The 20,174-nt window shown below is 36.1% G+C and overlaps 2 protein-coding genes across 16 annotated transcripts in view; both read right to left on the bottom strand.

Moving 5' to 3' along the window:
* The window catches only part of camk2b1 (calcium/calmodulin-dependent protein kinase (CaM kinase) II beta 1), a 62,418-nt gene extending 60,805 nt beyond the window's left edge, over positions 1–1,613 (bottom strand). For 10 of the 14 annotated variants that reach the window (XM_079870896.1, XM_079870906.1, XM_079870909.1 and 7 more), the window contains exon 1: positions 1,362–1,613. In XM_079870896.1, the coding sequence (XP_079727022.1) occupies positions 1,362–1,423 (62 nt within the window). In that variant the 5' untranslated portion in view covers positions 1,424–1,613. The remainder of the gene's footprint in view (positions 1–1,361) is intronic. The other 4 variants (XM_079870902.1, XM_079870907.1, XM_079870903.1 and 1 more) reach the window with 1 other exon arrangement.
* Positions 1,614–3,610: 1,997 nt separating this feature from the next.
* On the bottom strand, positions 3,611–19,536 carry LOC307159546 (protein transport protein Sec24C). Of its 2 annotated transcripts, none has more exons than XM_079872979.1 (22): positions 19,458–19,536; positions 19,338–19,378; positions 18,791–19,043; positions 18,563–18,642; positions 17,727–17,795; positions 17,504–17,615; positions 16,057–16,184; positions 15,722–15,857; positions 15,521–15,624; positions 14,297–14,409; positions 13,972–14,163; positions 13,790–13,883; positions 13,576–13,680; positions 13,307–13,474; positions 11,927–12,023; positions 11,470–11,618; positions 10,761–10,899; positions 8,726–8,847; positions 8,155–8,334; positions 6,870–7,067; positions 4,606–4,695; positions 3,611–4,358 (listed from the first exon to the last, which is right to left on the bottom strand). In XM_079872979.1, the coding sequence occupies exons 3-22, from the start codon at positions 19,020–19,022 to the stop codon at positions 4,221–4,223; spliced, it is 2,646 nt and encodes an 881-aa protein (XP_079729105.1). In that variant the 5' UTR covers positions 19,023–19,043; positions 19,338–19,378; positions 19,458–19,536; the 3' UTR covers positions 3,611–4,220. The 2 variants fall into 2 exon arrangements, with proteins under 2 accessions (XP_079729105.1, XP_079729106.1); XM_079872980.1 differs by having other exon boundaries at positions 19,469–19,531.
* Between the last annotated feature and the right edge of the window lie 638 nt (positions 19,537–20,174).

Below are 20,174 nucleotides of genomic sequence, written 5' to 3'. Positions count from 1 at the left end.
CTTTATTATGTTCTTCTATTTAAATGTTTTATGAACAACGGTATTACATTAATCAATTTAGTTGTTAGTTTGATGCAGCCCATGACCATTGACCTAATAAAATAGTGTATTTTAGCTCATAAAAGCAATTTAAAAACAAAACAAAATATAATTTGAATTTGCAGTATACAATCTTAAAATTCGAATTTAAAGGGACAGTTCACCCAAAAATTTGAATTCCGTCATTAATTACTCACCCTCACATATCGTATAAAGACGTATAAATCACATATCCTCACACACCCTCACCCCCATCTTTGGAGCACAAATGTTTTTGATACCTAGACAGCTACGCAACTGAAACTGATGCTTCAAAAAGTTCATAAAGAGATTCTAAAACTAATCCGTATGAATTGAGCGGTTTAGTCCAAATTTTCTGAAGAGACTCGATCGTTTTATATGATGAACAGTTTTAATTTAGGCTTGTATTCACATATAAACATTGATCAGAACATAAACAGAAGCTCAACAAAACTTGCTTGACGCGCGAGAAAAAACTTCATTGGTTCTTGTGGAAGCGAGACCTCATTGGCTCTCACATGTCAAGCAAACAGTTTCAGTTTACCATAACTGATGTGTGTGATTATAAATGTTTATATAAATTCAGTCTGTTCATCATATAAAGCGCTCATGTCTCTTCACTTTAGGGTGAGCTATCCCTTTAATTAGTCGTCTTGGCTAAAAATGCTTGAATAAAATGTCATTTTCGAATCTGCTTCTGCATATTGGTAAACATGACATACAGCCAAGTCGCAAAAATATTTCCAGAACGTTTTATTTGTTGATATTTTTGCTAGCCAGTTAATGATGTAAAGAGATGGTTCACTGGAACAGCCGATATTGAGAACGTCTAGGATTCAATCAGATTCGTGAACAAAATAGTTGACTGGTTTTCTGAACCGACTCAACCGATTCCTTGAGAAGCAACGATTAGTTCACAGCAGATAAGCATCATGTTAATTAAGTAACTTAGACATGTCAAATACAACCCAGCGCAAACAGACATGTAGGCTACGTGTATTTTTACTTTTACATTTGAACATGAAACATCAGCTTGTGAGGCTACTGTGCTAACTTAATCAACATTTCTTGCATCTGTTGTTTTGAACTCATATTAAAGGGTCTGAGTGGTGGTCAGGTCAGCGGATCTTGGCAGGACTTGCTTGTATCTATCTCCTCCCTCTGTGACAGCACATTTATCGGGGCACCACCACGCCTCGAGTCTGCTGTCGGTTTGCTCTCCCAGCCTCAAAAATATCACCATGCAATCTTCGTGCAGGACACTTCCACACATGCACAATCGTTCACCGCGTGATACTCACTTGCCCAGCTCCTCGTACAGCTGATATTCATCCGTGAAGCGCGTACATGTAGTCGTGGCCATGTCTTCCCGTCACGGACTCGGACACGCTTTAAGAATTAGAAATGTCCTAGATTAGGCGAGCTGGAGCGTCCGGGATATTCACCTCGATATTGCGCTCAAAAAAAGCCTGATATGTCTTGAAATGACAGGTTAATGGTGTGTAGGGTAGCGTGTATGCTGACAGCGGGAGATGGGTCTGTCTGCGGACTGCAAGAGAGGGGCAGGAAGTGGGCGTAACTTGAAGTTGTCCAAATCACACAGAACCACACGATATGTCAAACTCAAAACGAGATGTTGTAGGCAAGATGCCAGCTCGTTTAGAGACAACGGTAAGAATATTTTCCCGAGATAACCGTGTAAATCGAAGTGTATAAGTCATATTTCCGCTTTTTACACTGCAGCAAGAGCAGAGCAAAGCGTGTGGAACTTTGAGCTTGTCAATCTGTGTCTCGCTGAGTGTCCCACAGATCGCCCTGGAGTGGTCACTAAATGCATGGCTAAGATTTCACCTAATAGATGTAAATGCATAGATGTCGCCTAATTTATTGTTTTCTATACCAGTTTACGACTGTTTCCTCTTTATTTTTGTGCAGCTTTTAAGTGAGGATTCCTCATTTTGTCCTTTAACCCTCATTGTGCTGCCTTTCAATTAAAAGATTTTGTTATGGGTGTGCTTGTTGTTCATTTGTCTCAAAAGTATCATAAGATTTGTTTGTCAGCGGTGCATTTAGCTGTTCATTAGTGCTGTTGATATCAATCAAAAGATCAGCAAATCAGGCATACAATAAGATGTTTAAAATTATTTATTTTATAAAATAAAAAAAAGAGAGAGAAAACAATACATTGCAATACATTATCAGTACCTTGGCACTAATGCAGATTGCAGCTTGCTTTACTGAATACCAAAACAAGCACTTCTGTTCTTGAACAGAGAGTCAGTTTAATCAACTCTAGCATGTTAAGTTTAATGTTAAACTCGTGCGAGAGCGATTCAAAAGCATACAGAACTGTCTGTTCGCTCTAATTGCTCTCGCGGTACTTTGATATATCATACACCGACCGGTCTGTGCAAGCGCTGCTTCAAGTCGAAAAATACAGTGAGCAACTTTAAGGGGGCGTAACTTGAAGGGGGGCGTGAATTTAAGGGGCGTGACTTGAAGTGGGCGTAACTTGAAGTCTTGCAGGCTGCAGACATATTCTATTGGACAGCGGGCGTCCTCTCCCCGCGCTGTGCTCCAATCGCCTGCCTTCAAAATAGACCGCGAGAGCGCGCTGACAGCTGACTCACTCTCGCCACCTGTCGGCGGACAGCAGAACTGGCGTGCGTGGGCGCGCTGCTGCTTTACTGTTATTGTAACTCCAAATAGGGACAAACCATGAGGGGGGCTATTTGTATTTCGATGAGCTCTTACGTAATCGTGATAGTGTCCTGTAAAGAAAAAGAAACACTGACTCAAATAAGGCACCGAAGATAGACGAAAATAAAATATTAAATACATGCAAATGTAGGCCTATTTAGCGTTTCGAAATATTTACGTATACTGTATATTATTGTTTTATTTGTATTTTATTTATTCTGTAGTAATTTGTGAAGCACTTTGAGCTTCACTATGTAAGGCACTATACAAATAAAATGTAATATTATTATTAATTTTATGTGCATGATAGGTCGGATTAAATGCTGTCTTTTACATGCACAAGGATAAATGTAAATGCTTTTTCCACAGGGCAGGCTATTATTTTGAATGGGTGTTGACTGACATGCTTTTTGTTGGCTTCCTCTGACCTTTCACATGTAAATGCAATACACAAAGTCATCATCTTGTGCCTTCAATTCTACTCGTTCTATTTGGAAACTGTTGTTTTTTTTATTATTATTATTATTAAAATGGTCAGATGCATTAAAATTATTTTTTGGCTAATGGTTCCATCATGTTTACCCATCACACATGCTCATTTGGATGTGTGTGTGTGTATTTTCAACCATTAGATAACGAACATGGACGCCCACTCAGATATCTCATGTACAGCTCAATGTCAACATCATTAACCCCAATTATACTAATTAGATTTGGTATCTGACTCATTATGAGTGTTTCTAGCTCTTTTTCAGCCCTCTGTGGAGGAGGAGCAGAAATTCACAAGAACATACATGGGAAAGAAGATCAATGCTAAAGAGATTCAGCAGAGAATGATTCTGAGCCAAGCACAAATCTACACTTATTTATTCATTTTTGGAGAGAAAAGTATTTTCTTCATACAAAACAAATAAATGATTAAAACTGTAATGTTATGATCACATGCTGATGGCCCATTGAAAAATATCAATGACATTATCAAAAATGAAATATTGAGCTGCAACCAAACCAAAAATTCAATGAATATATTATTGCTTAAAATATTAATATGTACACTCAAACTCACCGCCAGTTGGGCAAATTCATGAATTCAATACAGAGTGCAAAATTCATGACTCAAGAGCAAATATTACATTTATAAATAATAAATATAAATAATAAACCACACTTCAAATACAGATGAATTAATCACTGAGTCTTTGATAGGAGTATAGAACAATATTCTGAATAGAACAGTATTCAGTCATTCTGAGCCCTTGAAAATTAAAGGACTAATCTTAGTATTCTGCGTTTCTCCTGCCTGGTCACATTGAATGTGACTTTACTAAACTCAAAAAATTTAAGTATTTCAGAGGTAAATGTTTGAAGACAGCAATGGCTACAAAGGTAGCAGTGGAGCTGAACTATCACAAAATGCTTTACAAATATTCCAAGACAGCCTTGGCTATAAGAAGAGACTGTCAAACAATAAGACGCAATGCATTGACATGAAGATGAAAAAGGAAATCGGCGTATGAAGCTCCACCGTTAGGACTCTTGTCCTCCACCAGGAGGCGCTGCAGAGACTCCTCCTCACAGCTCTCGCGCACCAATTTCAGCTGAACAGAAACAAACACACTTATATAGAATATATATAAACTATATACAACTATATAAATCAACTATGAACACAATAAAAAATATTTCAATACCACAATTGAAAGTGGAAGGAAAACTGTTTGGCCTAATAGGCCTACTGTGTTTTTAGCTGTGCCGATTTTTTGGTCGCAATAAGTTAATTCTGTGTCCACATCCTGTCAGTTCCTGAATGAAACATTCTGCAAAAGAGGGGTGTGAGTCATTCACCTGGAGAGTAACAGCTGCTGAGGACTGCAGAGAGCATATGAGAGCTCTGGTGCTGACGGAGAGGGAGTTCTCAAGCACTGGAAGATTGATCTACAGAGAACACACGACACACACACACAACACTAAAGTGAAGTCAGAGCACTCAAAATCACAAGTGTGTTCTGCGGCGAGACATGCTGTACTCCACCTAAAACCACTTTAAATTCTTGTTAAATTATTACAGTTTTTTTTTGTAACACTTTACAATAAGGTTCTGTAGTTAACATTAGTTAATGTATTAACTAATGATAACAATGAGCAATAAATTGCTTACAGTATTTATTAATCTTTGTAAATGTTAGTTAATAAAAATCCAGCTGGTCATTGTTCATGTTAGTTCACTGTGCATTAATTAATGTTAACAAATATTGATTTTAATAACATATTAGTAAATGCTGAAGTATTGTTCATTCTTAGCTCATGTTAACGAAGGTAATTAACTAAGGTTAACTAATGAACCTTACTGTAAAGTGTTACCGATTTTTTTCCTAATAACTTTAGAGATTATATATATTTTGACTTTAAAAAATGTGTCACAAAGATTTTCACTTAATATCAGCAAAATCAACATTACACAATACCGTGTAAAAGTTTAGGGTCAGTAAGATATATCATTTTTAAAAGGTAGAGAAAGGCATATAGTTCATCATAACACCATAATATACATCATATACATAATTTCCCAGCTACATTGCTAAAAGTACCCGGTTTTTCATTTCATCAGAAAAATAAATCGGGATAATCTGGCTTCTCTTGAGACTCCACTGCTTTGCAGCAGTTAATATTATGCTAAAGCCCAGGTTGCAAGGTATTTACATATAAACAACATTAAAAACATGATTTTCACCACAGGGGGTCTTTAAAGGAGAACTCCGGTCAATTTTAACATTGAGCTCATTTTTTTGTACATTTGGAGTGCTGTCAATACAGAGAACAACGACAAAAATCGGTGTTGCCTACACCGAGTTATTCTATTTTTAAAATTTGCACCCTGTTGACTTCAATGGGGCAAGTACAATACTAAACCTGCTTTTAGCCTCTTAACATCCTTGATGTGTCATTACAAGTGCACAGAAAATGTGAGTGATTCCTTCTGAGTGAACACGAGTGAGTCTGACTGCAGTAGATGTGAAAGATATGTATAAAAATGATGTTATTTAAGCCAGCGCAAATACCTTTGTTTACATCCTGTTTTTCGGTTGAAGTCATAAGTAGTCGATTGCCGAGTTCACGCGCGTGATCATAGGTATTAAACCTATGCGTGTGAACTCTGCAATCGACTACTTTGGACTTCAACCGAAAAACAGGATGTAAACAAAGGTATTTGCGCTGGCTTAAATAACATAATTTTTATACATATCTTTCACATCTACTGCAGTCAGACTCACTCGTGTTCACTCAGAAGGAATCACTCACATTTTCTGTGCACTTGTAATGACACATCAAGGATGTTAAGAGGCTAAAAGCAGGTTTAGTACTTGCCCCATTGAAGTCAACAGGGTGCAAATTTTAAAAATAGAATAACTCGGTGTAGGCAACACCGATTTTTGTCGTTGTTCTCTGTATTGACAGCACTCCAAATGTACAAAAAAATGAGCTCAATGTTAAAATTGACCGGAGTTCTCCTTTAAAATCTATTCAGATCTATTCTACTTTATATAATAATTTTTTTTTTTTTTAAGAAATAATACTTTTATTCAGCAAGGATGCATTTAATTGATCAATAAATACAATATTGAAATTGAAAATAAATACATTTATAATGCTTCAAAAGATTTCCATTTCAAATAAATGCTGTTCTTTTGAAGTTTCTATTCATCAAAGAATTCTGAAAAAAAAAAAGTATACCGTTTTCAAAACTGATAATAATAAGAAATGTTTCTTGAGCAGCAAATCAGCACATTAGAATGATTTCTGAAGGATCATGTAACACTGAAGACTGGAGTCATGATGCTGAAAATTCAGCTTTGCCATCACAGGAATAAATATCATTTTAAAATATAATAAAAACTATTATTTTACATCGTAATAATATTTCACAATATTACAGTTTTTACTGTTTTTTTTAATCAGACAAATGCAGCCTTGATGAGCAAAAAATACTTCTTTGATTCAGATTCTCCCCTAGACGAATTGCTTCATTTTATCCATCAGTCAATTTGGACAAAGTCTGTTAAATGAATAAATGCAAATGTAAACGCCAACTCAACGTGTCCTTGTCTCACCTCTCCAGATGTGAGGTAGGAGAAGGAGTTGGTGTTGAAAAGCTGTAGAAGAGTATGAGGAGGCACACAGCTGCCCACCCAAAGGAGCAGTGCCAGTGGGCAGTAGATCAGATACAGACCCCCTGGATCCAGACTAGAGACAGTGCAGCGCACGGCTTCCCCTAATGATGGCATGTTGGCATTATCAGCAGAGACAGACTGCAGGGGTGAGAAGACAAAACACAGAGACTTTGGCGTCATCATCCATCAGGAGTGAAAGCAATCAATATTTTAGGTGGAAGTTTGTTTTGGATTTAAATGTGACATGGCTTTTCCTTGCTTTTTTAAATTTTGGTGTACTTCAGAAGACCTTTGTAAATTGTAATGTTTCAAAACTTTTGACAGGTACTGTATGCAGACAAACTTTCATGGCACAAAGCTCCCATTTCAGCCCAACAAGACCATTTATTATATAAGTGTTTTACAAAAAGTGCTCTTATAGGTACAGTTTTCGTCATGTTCGATACTGAATATTAATCACACAAACTCCTTTATCTGAACCTCTCAACTCTCTACGGACTCGCATATCCGTCGTGTTTGCAGTTTTTAAACACTTTGTAGTCCCTATTCGAATTCTCGTCCAACACGCAATGGGTTGTGGGCAATATTAGCCGTTTGAGTGTGTACGGATCTTTTCTCTTTTGTAATGTCTCTCAGCCATCTCTCTTTCTACAGTCTCTCTTCAAATCTCCCTCTTGCTCACTCGCTTCCCTTCCCCTATCATAAGTGGACACACCCTCTACTGCTGATTGGCTACAAGTGTGTTGTGGTGTTAGTCCCGATCTACTTTCAAAAGCGTTTCTCAGAAATTGCTTACTGCATCTTTAAGGTGAGCATTAGATGACAGCAAAGGAAATCTAAAAGTAAAGATAAGCATTAAGCACAATTAAATATTCAATATTGGCTGATATAAATCCAATATTGATCATATATTGATAAGCTATAATGATAAATAACAAAATAAATCTATAATATCAGTTAACATTAAAAAGGTAGTAATATATTGTGCATAACATATTGTCTTTTTTGCCAGAAATCTTGACATAATAAGCAAAAAATGCTATAAATTTAAAGAGAGAGGGAGAGTACAGTAGATGCATGTATTGCTAGTGCCGTGAAGAATGTGACATCTCTAAATCCCACCATGTGCATAACAATCCAACTGAGAATTACAAATTCTTACAGACAGGTCTCATTTCACTGACTAATTTGGATGAACAGAATGTTCTAGATGTCTGTCTCTCACCAAAGGCAGAATAAGTGGGTAGAACTGAGAAGCCGTGCTCCGCGTGTCCATGGAGACAATGAGGCTACGCAGTTGTAGACGCTGATGTACAGAGCTACGCAGCCCAGGCAGCAGCACTTCACTCTTGCGCAGACTGTTAATGTAGGCAGGTACGGCTTTCAGAAACTGAGGAAGCACCAGCTGACAGAAAAAAGACACACAGAGAGATGAGAATGACATTCAAGACTCCATTATCCAAATGAAATAGGATTCACTTAGAATGGCTTCTCAGTAATATTATCTGTGCCTGCACCAGTAATAAGGCTAACGAATAGTAAAGTTAATAGAGATCAGAATATATAACAGTATAGAAGACTGTCTGTCATCTCCTAAAACTGTATTTAACTCCCCTCCCCCCCATTCAATTTTTTTTTTTTTTTAATTGGTATCACGTATCATGGTTTAATATTTGACAAAAATGATTGCTCAATCTGAAAGTGTATGATAAAATATTAAAAGCAAATTATTAAAAGCGTGTGCTGGTCCACTAACTTATGAAAGAGATAATATGTGAAATATGTGAATAACTAACCTGTCCTGGGGACACAGAGGAAGTGCAGCTGTGTTTCCTAAAGCAAGCCAACATCTCAGTAACCTCCGTCTGTAACTCCTCCCGCAGGGACTGCAGTGGAATCTCCAGTGCTAACGAATACACTGACTCACACACACATTGACAAAATAAAGTTAACAAAATTCAATTATAATCAAGAAGACTAGGCTCGGTGAAAAAAACAACAACTGATTACACATGGCTAATATTTATAAGTGAATTTCTATACAATATTCATGTATTATGTATTATTTATACACTACTGTTCAAAAGTTTGGGGCTGGTAAGATTTTTCAATGTTTCATTTGATCAAAAAAATACAGTAAAAACTATAATATTGTGAAATATTATTACAATTTAAAATAACTATTGCATTTTAATATATTTTAAAGGGGTGGTTGATTATGATTTCACTTTTCTGACTTTAGTTAGTGTGTAATGTTGCTGTTTGAGCATAAACAACATCTGCAAAGTTACAACGCTCAAAGTTCAAAGCAAAGGAAGATATTTGCTTTTAAAGAAATCGTTTTTTAAGGACTACAACAAACGGCTGGTAGAGACTACACAAGCTTCCTCCCGGGTTAGTGACATCACCAACCCTAAAATTTACATAAACCCCTTCCCCGGAACACGATTTATAGATTAACAAGACAGAACATGCTAATCAATGACTAGAAGATAACTACACATAAGCTACATAAATTCATCAACGACAATGACATTTCCAGTGCATGTCTGTGTGAGGTAAAAGGACAGGAGCTCTTGAAGCTCCGCCCCCTGTGCTGAGAGCAGCAGCTAATTTGCATTTAAAGGGACACACACAAAAACGGTGCGTTTTTGCTCACCCTCAAAAAGTGACAATTTTAACATGCTATATAAGAATATCTGTAGGGAATTTTGAGCTAAAACTTAACATACACACTCTAGGGACATCAGAGACTTATTTTACATCTTGTGAAAAGGGCATTATACCACCCCTTTAAAATGTCATTTATTCCTGTAAAGCTGAATTTTCAGCATCATTACTCCAGTCTTCAGTGTCACATGATCCTTCAGAAATCATTCTATAATATGCTGATTTGCTGCTCAAGAAACATTTATTATTATTATCAATGTTGAAAACAGTTGTGCTGCTTAACGTTTTTGTGGAAACTGTGATATATTTTTTTCAAGATTTTTTTGATGAACAAAGTATGAATCTTTTGTAACATTATAAATGCCTTTTGTCACAGCTTTCAATTTAATGCATCCTTGCTGAATTAAAGTATTATATCTTAAAAAAATAAAAATTATAGGATATGATATTATATAAAGTAGGTAAATAGATTTTAAAGACCCCCTGTGGTGAAAATCATGTTGTTTATATGTAAATACCTTGTAACCTGGGCTTTAGCATAATATTAACTGCTGCAAAGCAGTGGAGTCTCAAGAGAAGCCAGATTATCCCGGTTTTATTTTTCTGATGAAATGAAAAATCGGGTACTTTTAGCAATGTAGCTGGGAAATTATGTATATGATATATATTATGGTGTTATGATGAACTATATGCCTTTCTCCACTGACGTTCTGAGTTGTTCAAAGCGTTTCTAAGGATACTGTCACATGGTTTGTGAAACATTAGCAACATATTATTAGCTGTTTGATAACATAGTCAAGCAAAAGGCTAATTATCTTATTTACTGTTATGTGTCTGACATTGTGAAGAGCGATACCATTGCGCAGCATTACTACAGTAACTTGACTAAAGTTGGCCGAGTGGATCTCTAAGCTGGTGTGAGTGAGTGGAGGCGGGCCTAATTTGCATATGTATTGATCCGCGTATATTAAATGAAGCAAGGGTGTAGAGTTACACTCAAGCTATTTTAAGACATGAATTTTTTTTTTTTCACAGGAAAAAAACATTCAAATATATAATTTTGGTGATCAAAGATGAGTTTTGATGGATCAAATTATTGATTACAGCGGGACTTTAAGAGTTTTGTAGGCAGATTAGTCACAGCAAACACTGTTTTTATACTTTTCTTGCAGTAAAATGTGAGAAGCGTCTCAGCTTGGCTGCTTCTAAAGGTATCCAGCAGTTGATGGGAAGCAGACAGAATTATGGTGTGTATCCGAGTCCTGTTCTCTCCAGAGGAATTTATGTATGACAGCACAAACTACACCAGCAGAGAAGAAGGGAATTAAACAAATGAATAACAATAAATATAACAGTTGAACAACACACCAAATTATTTATCATATCCATTACTCTCAGATATGTATAATATATTAAGGATGTTTTCACACTTGGTCCTTTTCAGGGGTCTGAACACGGTTCGTCTCTCTTACACAGTTTGGAAGCTGTTGAAGTGTACGTTGTGAATTAATCATTTAAAAATAATAGAGATCTGCCAGAAGCAGCAGCCATAATGAACAGCGAATTTGTACGGCGGCATCCGATGATCAAACTAGAAACTACATTGGAATTCGCGGATGGAAAAATCAAGTGAGCCCGGACTGATTTGTGTTCACAATGGACATTTTTAGCAAACTGTACCGTTATCTGAAAGCGAACTGTACTCAGACTACCTCCCAAGATGGTCTCGGTTCGGTTCGGTTTTAAGGAGTCTGAGATCGTTTGGAGTGTTCACATTTGGGCCAAAAATCACACAAACTGCGCTCAGACTAAAAATGGCCAAGTGTGAAAACACCATATGATTTATCCAATGACATTCCAACAATCAAACCTGTATGGCTACACCCCTTGTTTCATCCAAAGATTTGTTGTGAGTGAACTCAAATGCCAGAGCTGTGCGGCAATCAAACGCTGCTATGGAAACACAGCAGGAGTCGGGACCGGCGATGATGGAGCCATAGCAACCAGATATGCGCATCTCTGCAGAGAAATAGCGATTGAGATGCTAATAGACCCACCAGCTACATCTGGAATTCATGCAATGAATTCATGTTACAATAAAAGTGATTCTCAAGTATTCAAATGATTGGATACAATGTAATGTTTTATATAGACTAGGACCCATATATATATATATACAGTATGCTCTATGTCTAATATTATATTGATAAAAAAAAGTACATTAAACTACAGTCTAAATTACATTTAGTTGGTTAAAAGTCCAATTTAGTCACAGTTCCCCTCTGGAATCTGGGTATCTAGATTCTATCAAATGCCCCTTTGATTACCTTTACTGACAAAAACTTGAAGTTGAACTTTGAAGGCCATCTGCATGTTCACACATCTGCTCAGATCAGTTCGGAAGCGTTCCTGTTCAATCTCTGACTGCAAAAGAAAAGTACACGAAAAGATTTATGAAATGACACAGTTTGGGCATGTTCACACTGCATTAAATGCGGTTGTCACTGCTCTTCTGATTAATCGTGTTTTCTTCACACAGTTTAGTTATTTACAGGAGTGCCAACTGCATTCTGACCATGAAAACATCACTCTAGAAAAATTCAGGTGGTGATAACTGTAACTACAATAAATCTGCATAGTGTATAGAACCAAACTGAATGACTAGCTGCTAACACAGTGATACCACACTCTTTTAGTCACTGACAAGTTGTTACTAGAAAGTTACAGAAATAGAGGTACACTTACACAACTGTTTATAAGTTTAGGGTCAGTAAGATTCATGTAAAAAATAAACAAATACTTTTATTCAGACAGGATGCATTACATTGTTCAGTGAAGAGTTTTATGAACTTTCTATTCATCCAAAAACAATCCTTAAAAAAAACATCATGTTATCATGGTTTCCACAAAAAATATTAAGCAGCACAACTATTTTCAACATGAATAATAATAGGATTTTAATAAATCCAGCCTTGGGATTGACTCCTTTATTCCATACATACATAGAATTATAATTTTAAGGATTCACTCTCACATTTAAATGTGCAAGTCAAAAGTCAAAAACACATACTGTAAATGTTTTAGAAAACCTGAACATGAATACTGAATTTGTTTATGAGAAAAAAGAAATATAGAAACAAAGAGAGAAGAGAATATATAACAATGTAAAAATATCACATCACACAAAATATATCTGACAGGTCACTAATAGTTAAATAGGAACTATAATAAACGAGAGTATAAAACTGTATACTATACACTATATACAGTATAAAAAATACTATAATGAAAGATAACTAGGATGTAGCAAAGAGCTTCTACACATTTCCAGTGAATCTTAAATCTGTATTATCTGTTTACTTGTGATTTGGCAGACATTTTTCATTCAATACTACAGTACACTAATTGCACTAATTGTCCTCTTGGAGCAGTATACTATGGAGCCCAGAAACCCTAGCGGCACACCTTCTTCCAGTTAATTGGACTCTACAAACACTTTGAATTAGCAGCAGAGATTTGTAACAAGTACCAACCATTATGACATTCCAGGCTAATTCTCGAGGCAGCCATTGAGTTGTTTGGAAATTTCAATTCTGTGCAGCAGTTTTAGAGTAATTGGGCTCTAAGGTTTTCAGACAAGCTTCTTCTGACATAATAGGTCACAAGGGTGTAGTTGATGTCAACAAAGTGCACATGGCATTTATTACCTGTAGACTGTCATAGCAGATGAGCCCACCCCCTGTGAGAAAGGGGATGTGCCCTGGCCAAGCTCCGCCTACTTCTTGATGGGAGAACACAAACATGTGCACACTGCAGCCTTGATTGACACACTCTTTAGCCAATGAAGTCGAAGAATCTGGTCCTTGGAAAATGGACTAATATGAAACCAAGAACAAGCAGAGAAAGAAAACACTATTTGATAAACCTCAAAACTAACGATATAGACAAAAAAATAATTGCATGTTCTTTAATTCACCTTCACTTTACTAGAGCTGAAGAATCCAGAGGAACTTGTCTGATTTGTGCCTTCAGAAAAAGGTGAGGAATGAAATATCAATAATTTGCCAGGAGACCCTGAAGCCTATTGAAATGAGAGATAACAGATTAATAAAACAACATTTGCTGCACCAACATTGAATTTTCCAGCAAGGGCATGTGCATGTATTTAAGAATCATGTTAAGGCTCTTACCTGAAGAATCTTCAGTCCTGCAGAAACAGGAAGCTCTTGTGAGCTGGATCTGTTTTCCAATTCAGGATTGAAAAACACAATTTCCTGTAGAACTCTGTCCAAGAAGAAGGTGTTATTTTTTAAACGTTTGACTTTTGTATTAACATTACATTTTATTGGTAGAACAACTGCTATGTGAGGACCTCTCAGCTATGTGTATGCAGTCTTTCAGTGGCACCAGAAGGCCCTCCACCACAGGAAGTTCCAGCTCCTCACAGTCAGTGATGACCATCATGTGGGGGCGGGACAGAGCTGGGCTCAGGTTATACAGATGGATCCGGCTGTCATAGGTCATCAACCCCACTCGAAGATCTGACTGGTCAGTTTCATCAGGCCTAAAACAATGAGACAAAATTCACGTCATTTTACTTCCATAATGAGTTTAAATGTAAATGAAAATGTAAAGAGGGACTAGATTTTAAACTACTGGACTAGATGGTGAAAATTGTAAATGTTAATGTCCCTTACCCATTTAAAGCTTGCAATTGAGAACTAATCTGCTGACAAATGTGGTCTAGCTGTCCCGTTCTCATTGCACTGGCAGAAATATCTATCGCCATCAGCAACACAGCAGCTTTGCCCTGTTTAGAAATGAAAATGATGAACTAAGAAAAAATCTGTCTGGATCTGTCAGATAAAACTGAAATTTGTATGTGCATTACTGTTCAAAAGTCTGAGGTCGGTAAGATATTTAAAAAAAATGTTTTTGAGTCTCTAATGCTCACGCAGGCTGCATTTGTTTATTAAAAATTACAATAAAAACAGTAATATTGTGAAATATGATCACAATTTAAAATAACTGCTTTGTTTTAATATATTTTTTTCAAATGTAATTTATTCCTATGATGGCAAAGATGAATTCTCAGCATCATTACTCCAGTCTCAGCGTCACATGATCCTTCAGAAATCATTCTAATACGCTGATTTTGTGCTCAATCAATGCTGCAGTTGTATAACAGTTGTGCTGCTTAATATTTAGAAAGTTCACAAGAACGGGATTCAATTCAAATAGAAATCTTTTGTAATGTTATAAATGTCAATTGAATGCATCTTTGCCGAATAAATGTATTAATTTCTTTAAAAACGAAAAAATCTTATTGACTGTATATATTATATAAAACATGATCATGCTATGAACTAGTTGTTTGTATTAATCCTGACCATGACTTTTCGAACTCCTGTTACAAAATATCCTTTCCTTTGTGTGAGATCACGACAACATACAAATACTGATGTGTAACAGAGCAAAATCAGTAACATGGTACAATACAATAAATTACAATTAGGGCTGTCAAACGATTAATCGTGATTAATCGCATCCAAAATAAAAGTTTGTTTTTACATAATATATGTGTGTGTACTGTGTATAATTATTTTCTATATATAAATACACACACATGCATGTATATATTTAAGAAATATTTGCATGTATATACTGTGTATATATATTTATATTATATATAATTTATATTATATATAAATATTTTATATATAAATAACACATTTTTCTTAAATATATATGCATGTGTGTGTATTTATATATAGAAAATAATTATACTCCATACACACACATATATTATGTAAACACAAACTTTTATTTTGGATGCGATTAATCGCGATTAATCGTTTGACAGCCCTAATTACAATCAAAGTAGAACGTAACAGAGAAGAAATAACAAATCCATTCCTGACCGTCTGTTTCTCCAGGATCTCGTATGAGCCAAGACTGAGCTCAGGTTTTTTTTCCCAGTCAACACGGCGGCCCTGATTAGTGGGCTGATAGAAACGCCATGACACTATGAGAAAAACACACGTTTGAGCCAAGATGGCAGGACATATGTGCACAGCTTTAACCTGAAAACTGAGAATGACTGTAGGTCAAACAAGACATACCTTCGGTGAGTTTGTCACAGAAAGGACAGTAGAATCTTTGCCCGCAGTCCTGCCAGCTCATAGCAGGGCTCATGAAGGCCCCGCAGTGCACACAGCCCTTAACACAATCTCCTGCCTCACACACTGGCACATCACGCTGTGGAAAACATTCACAAAACACATGTAAAAGAGTAGTTCATATTTAAATGACTGAGGACCATGTGGATGTGACAACATGACTCAAACCAACCCAAACCAAATAAGACAAATAAAAGTGACATTTTCTTTAGGATATCTTTTTCATTTTGAACACCCCTAAATACATGTTTTCTGTTTGTTTGTTTTTTCATACATACTTCTCCTCTCTCAGGCCTGGCCAGCGGACACACGATTGCACCCAGCGGGAGATGACTCTTCTGAGCTGACTGCGCCTCCACAGGGAAGCTGTAGGTCGTACAGCGGATAAAACGAGATGTTGCATTACCTGTGAAGCAAAAAATAAATAAAATAATGAGTATACATTGTGTTGTACAATATTAAAATCTTGTTTTTACTTATAACAACCTAAGGTTTTGTTAATAAGTAGTTTTTAAAAAGTAACCATGTACAGTATTCTAACCATTTCTGCCTATTTTGCCATTTATGCTGTATAAAGGTGAAACTTTTTTTCTTTAAATTGGTGCTTCATGACTAGAGAAAACAGAGAAAAAGAGCTGTGGAAAAAGGGCACTTAAACACCCATAATGCACTGGGCTAAATCCGGCTGTCCGTGAGTAGGGATAAAAAGAAATGTGTCGATTTCACAAAAGCCCTGATAAAGATTTATTTTTGGCATTTTTGCCTTCATTCAGAGAGCAGTTGGAGAGAGGACAGGAAGCGAAGTGGGAGAAAGAGGGGGGCAGGATTGTGAAAGGACCACTAGCCTGGGACAAACCTGGGTCGCCCAAAGTGCAATTGCACTGTACATGTCGGAGCGCTGCCATGAGGCTATTGGCTCTGACATTTGCTGAAATAAACATGATATCTCGGTGCAAGTAACATGGAAAAAGACTGAACATTGTTCATAAACTACTGACACTGTAACAATACAAAGCTGGTTGAAAATCAAATTCAAAACATTTAATGCTGTTAGCCCCATATAAATTCTAATACTTTTTTTAATACTACTTTCTCAAAAAAAGATCAAGACATGGTAACTTTTTTTTAACTATCAATGGGCAGTGATGCTTTTTGGTGCAAGATGTTGTAGTTGGTCGAACAGTGTCAAACAACACTAAATGTTTTGAATTTAAATGATTAAAATTGGTATTAGTAGTAGTAATAGTAGTATTTAATAATTATTACTATGCTTCATTAATATAATAATGATTATACTAAACAGCTAATTAATATTTTAAGGATTTAATAATAGGAATAATTATTTCACTCATTATAACTTTTAAAAAATAGCCTAATTCAAAAAAGAACAGTACAGCTGTGATGGAAAGCATACTGTGTGTTTGTCCTAGTGTCAGCAAGACTCCATCATTAATGTGCTGCTGTATTTATGAGATCGAAAAACAGCATCTGTGTTTGAGATAAGAATGTGTGTTTATAGGAGCAACAGCTGTCAACATTTTTTTTACCTTTGTGTGTCTGGCTCCATCATTGTCTGAAAGTAAGTTAAAGTCAATATAATGCCGACAAAGGTACAACAAAAGCTGTTGTGATAAGAAAAGAAACCAGATGCATCACATTTATTTTTTATGCGAATTTGGGAAGGAAGTCAAAAGATGTGGATAAATTTGGCAGGAGTGATGGTACCTCTGTCCTCCAAGGTGCATTGTGTTGAGGAGAGAGGAGGAACTGAAGATTTGGACTCTGAAACAAACACTTTCCCTTCCCACTGGATCTTGTCCTCTTTAATCACCTGGACCTGTACATTTAGGAGACATAGGATACATGCAGAGACAAAACAACAGTGGTGTAATCAAACCTGAGCTGTCTTGATGGAAGCATCACAGAATAAGAAGGACAGTTAATTTACCACACTGGGTAGAAGCTGAGGATCCAGGCCGTACCGAGACTCTGTCTTAGAATTTGACACTGGACTCGTCTGACAAAAGAAAGGAAAAGAAAGTGATCCTTCAGGAATTTCAGTACATATGCTTCTATAAAAGAGGAGACTGAGACAATTAAAACAATGCAAATGTAATACTAAATATCCTCAACCACATACAAGCTATATTGTTTACACTGTTCAGCCATTCGTTCTTTCTCTTTTTGGGGAAAAAGTTTGATTGTGAAACTTTTTTTTTTCTTTGATTTCCAGAAATGTTCTTATGCTATCTGTGTTGTGATGCCTTTTTTAAAATTAATATATTTTTATTTAAGCACTAAATTTATGATAAAAGTTAAGACAGATGCTTACACTGTCACTGGTAGAAACATTACAAGATTTGAAATAAACTAGTTTTTCTCTTATATTTTACAATATGTAATTATCTAAAAATACATGTTAATATTTCTTAAAAGCATCTAGTTAAACACCGTCCAACATATTTTACTAAGAAGAATTTAATGCATAAAAAAAAAAAAAAAATACAACATAGAATTACAGTGATACATTTGGTTTAAATGCACATTATTCTAAAAAAGTATCTTGAAATTCATCCTGAAAAAGTATCACAGGTTCCAAAAAAATATTAAGCAGCACAACTGTTCAAATCAGCATATTAATTATAATGTTATATAATGTTATCAGTATAATGTTTGAATTACTTTGCGAGTTATGAATAAATTATAATAAAATATCAAATAAATAAATAAATAAATAAAGTGGTACAATATCCCCCGATCTCCCCTACATTGTCATGCTCTCACTGGTAATGACTCTGAGTAGCTTCTCTGTGGCATCCCTTGAGTCGTCATATTTGTGATCTCAGGAACAGGCTTAAACACATCTGTGACAAGAGAAGACCAAAAATTGTTGAAATTTAAAAAAATTATATATATATATATATATATATATATATATATATATATATATATATATATATATATATAATATATATATGTATATATTAAAAATCGAGGGTCTATTAAGCGTACCCTGGTGGCTTTGCTGTGAGGGGTCCCAGTACAGTGACTGAGGCCGATGACCTGTGGTAACTATTGTATTGGCCATCGGGGTCACGCTCACTGCTGCACTCCGGTGATCTGGGTAGTGATATGGAGGAGGTGGACAGCTGGCTGGAGGCATGGTTGGGGTCCTGTGGCTCTGTCCGGCCCATGGCTGCGGTGGTGGATGGGTAAAACTCTGGTTTACTGCAGGAACCTCCATTCCATGACCAATTCAGCCAACCTTTATAATCAAAACCAACATTATAGAGCATATAAGTCATTCGGTTTCATGAAAATCCCAGATTAAGACCTAAACTGCAGTATAGCCTTTCTGGCATGACGCAATTGCAGCCTGTCAAAAAAAGCTTTATATAGATATACATATTCGGTCTATTTACATGCTGTATCAGCCATGTCAAACTGATCAGCTGATCGTCCGCATCACACCAGTATGAATGTGCTCCTCCCCCGTAGCTCGTATTCAAACACTTACCTATTTATTTGATTGCTGGGTACTGAGAAAAAGGAAATTTACCGTGTTATGCGTCAGGTTAGGAGATTTCAGCACGAGTCGCCCTGTAATTGAGGGAGATAGCCAGTTTTAATACGGAAATACGGGTACTGATGCAGAACAGAAGTCGGTCGCCTGGGTTACCTTCAGCTCACATTAATGTTTGTCTTCAGTTCCGTCACTGCTTAGATGGTAGAAATCTCAAAACGCATAGAAACATAATTAACATTTCAGTAGTTTAAGAGGCCCTCTGTCATCCGTACTAAAAGCATACCGTATTCAGTATGTCCTACGCGGACAGTGAATTCTGTCCGTCTCTCATCTAAATTGTCGTTGCAATATCATCATTATCCCCTCAAGGTGGCAGCACTGCGCCACCAATCATCAAAGTGGACTTCCCATTGATTTGTATACGCCCTAAATGGGCCACTGACAAATAAGGACTGAAAATACTTATGAAAACACAATTTAATTTACTTTACACGGTGTAAAATGTATTCAGAATTTTTACTAAAATGAATATGATCAACATCAATCAAATTTTTCACTGAATCTACAAATCTACGGTCCAACAGATTTATGTTGTTTATTTAAGTTCAGTGATGAAAAGTGAGTAAAAATTTGTATGCACTCTAAAATTTGGTTAAAAACATTCATATTGTTTTTAATTCAGCTGCTGTTTAAATATATTACAGAACCCAGCACAATGGCTTGATTATATCAGCTCATTTTTTCAAATTATTATTTTTTTAACCTCCAGATGAACCTGAACTGGCCCTATCCCTTCAGTATTCCTTAAGTTTTCTGTTATGAATTGAGTGAAAACAAGAAAAACTGAATAAATAAATAAATAAATACCTT

The sequence above is a fragment of the Squalius cephalus genome (genome assembly GCF_949319135.1).
Source record: "Squalius cephalus genome assembly, chromosome: 5".
Classification (NCBI taxonomy): Eukaryota; Metazoa; Chordata; class Actinopteri; order Cypriniformes; family Leuciscidae; genus Squalius; species Squalius cephalus.
This window is presented reverse-complemented; position numbering and strand designations above follow the sequence as displayed.

Excerpts from the sequence above, each read along its gene's own strand:
- LOC307159546 (XM_079872979.1), bottom strand. The coding sequence starts at position 19,022 with ATGGAGGTTCCTGCAGTAAACCAGAGTTTTACCCATCCACCACCGCAG. Across the intron at positions 16,185-17,503 it reads ATGCACCTTGGAGGACAGAG|GTAATGCAACATCTCGTTTT; the intron begins GTACCATCACTC and ends TTTGCTTCACAG. Across the intron at positions 15,625-15,721 it reads CTGTGACAAACTCACCGAAG|TGTCATGGCGTTTCTATCAG; the intron begins GTATGTCTTGTT and ends TTTTTCTCATAG.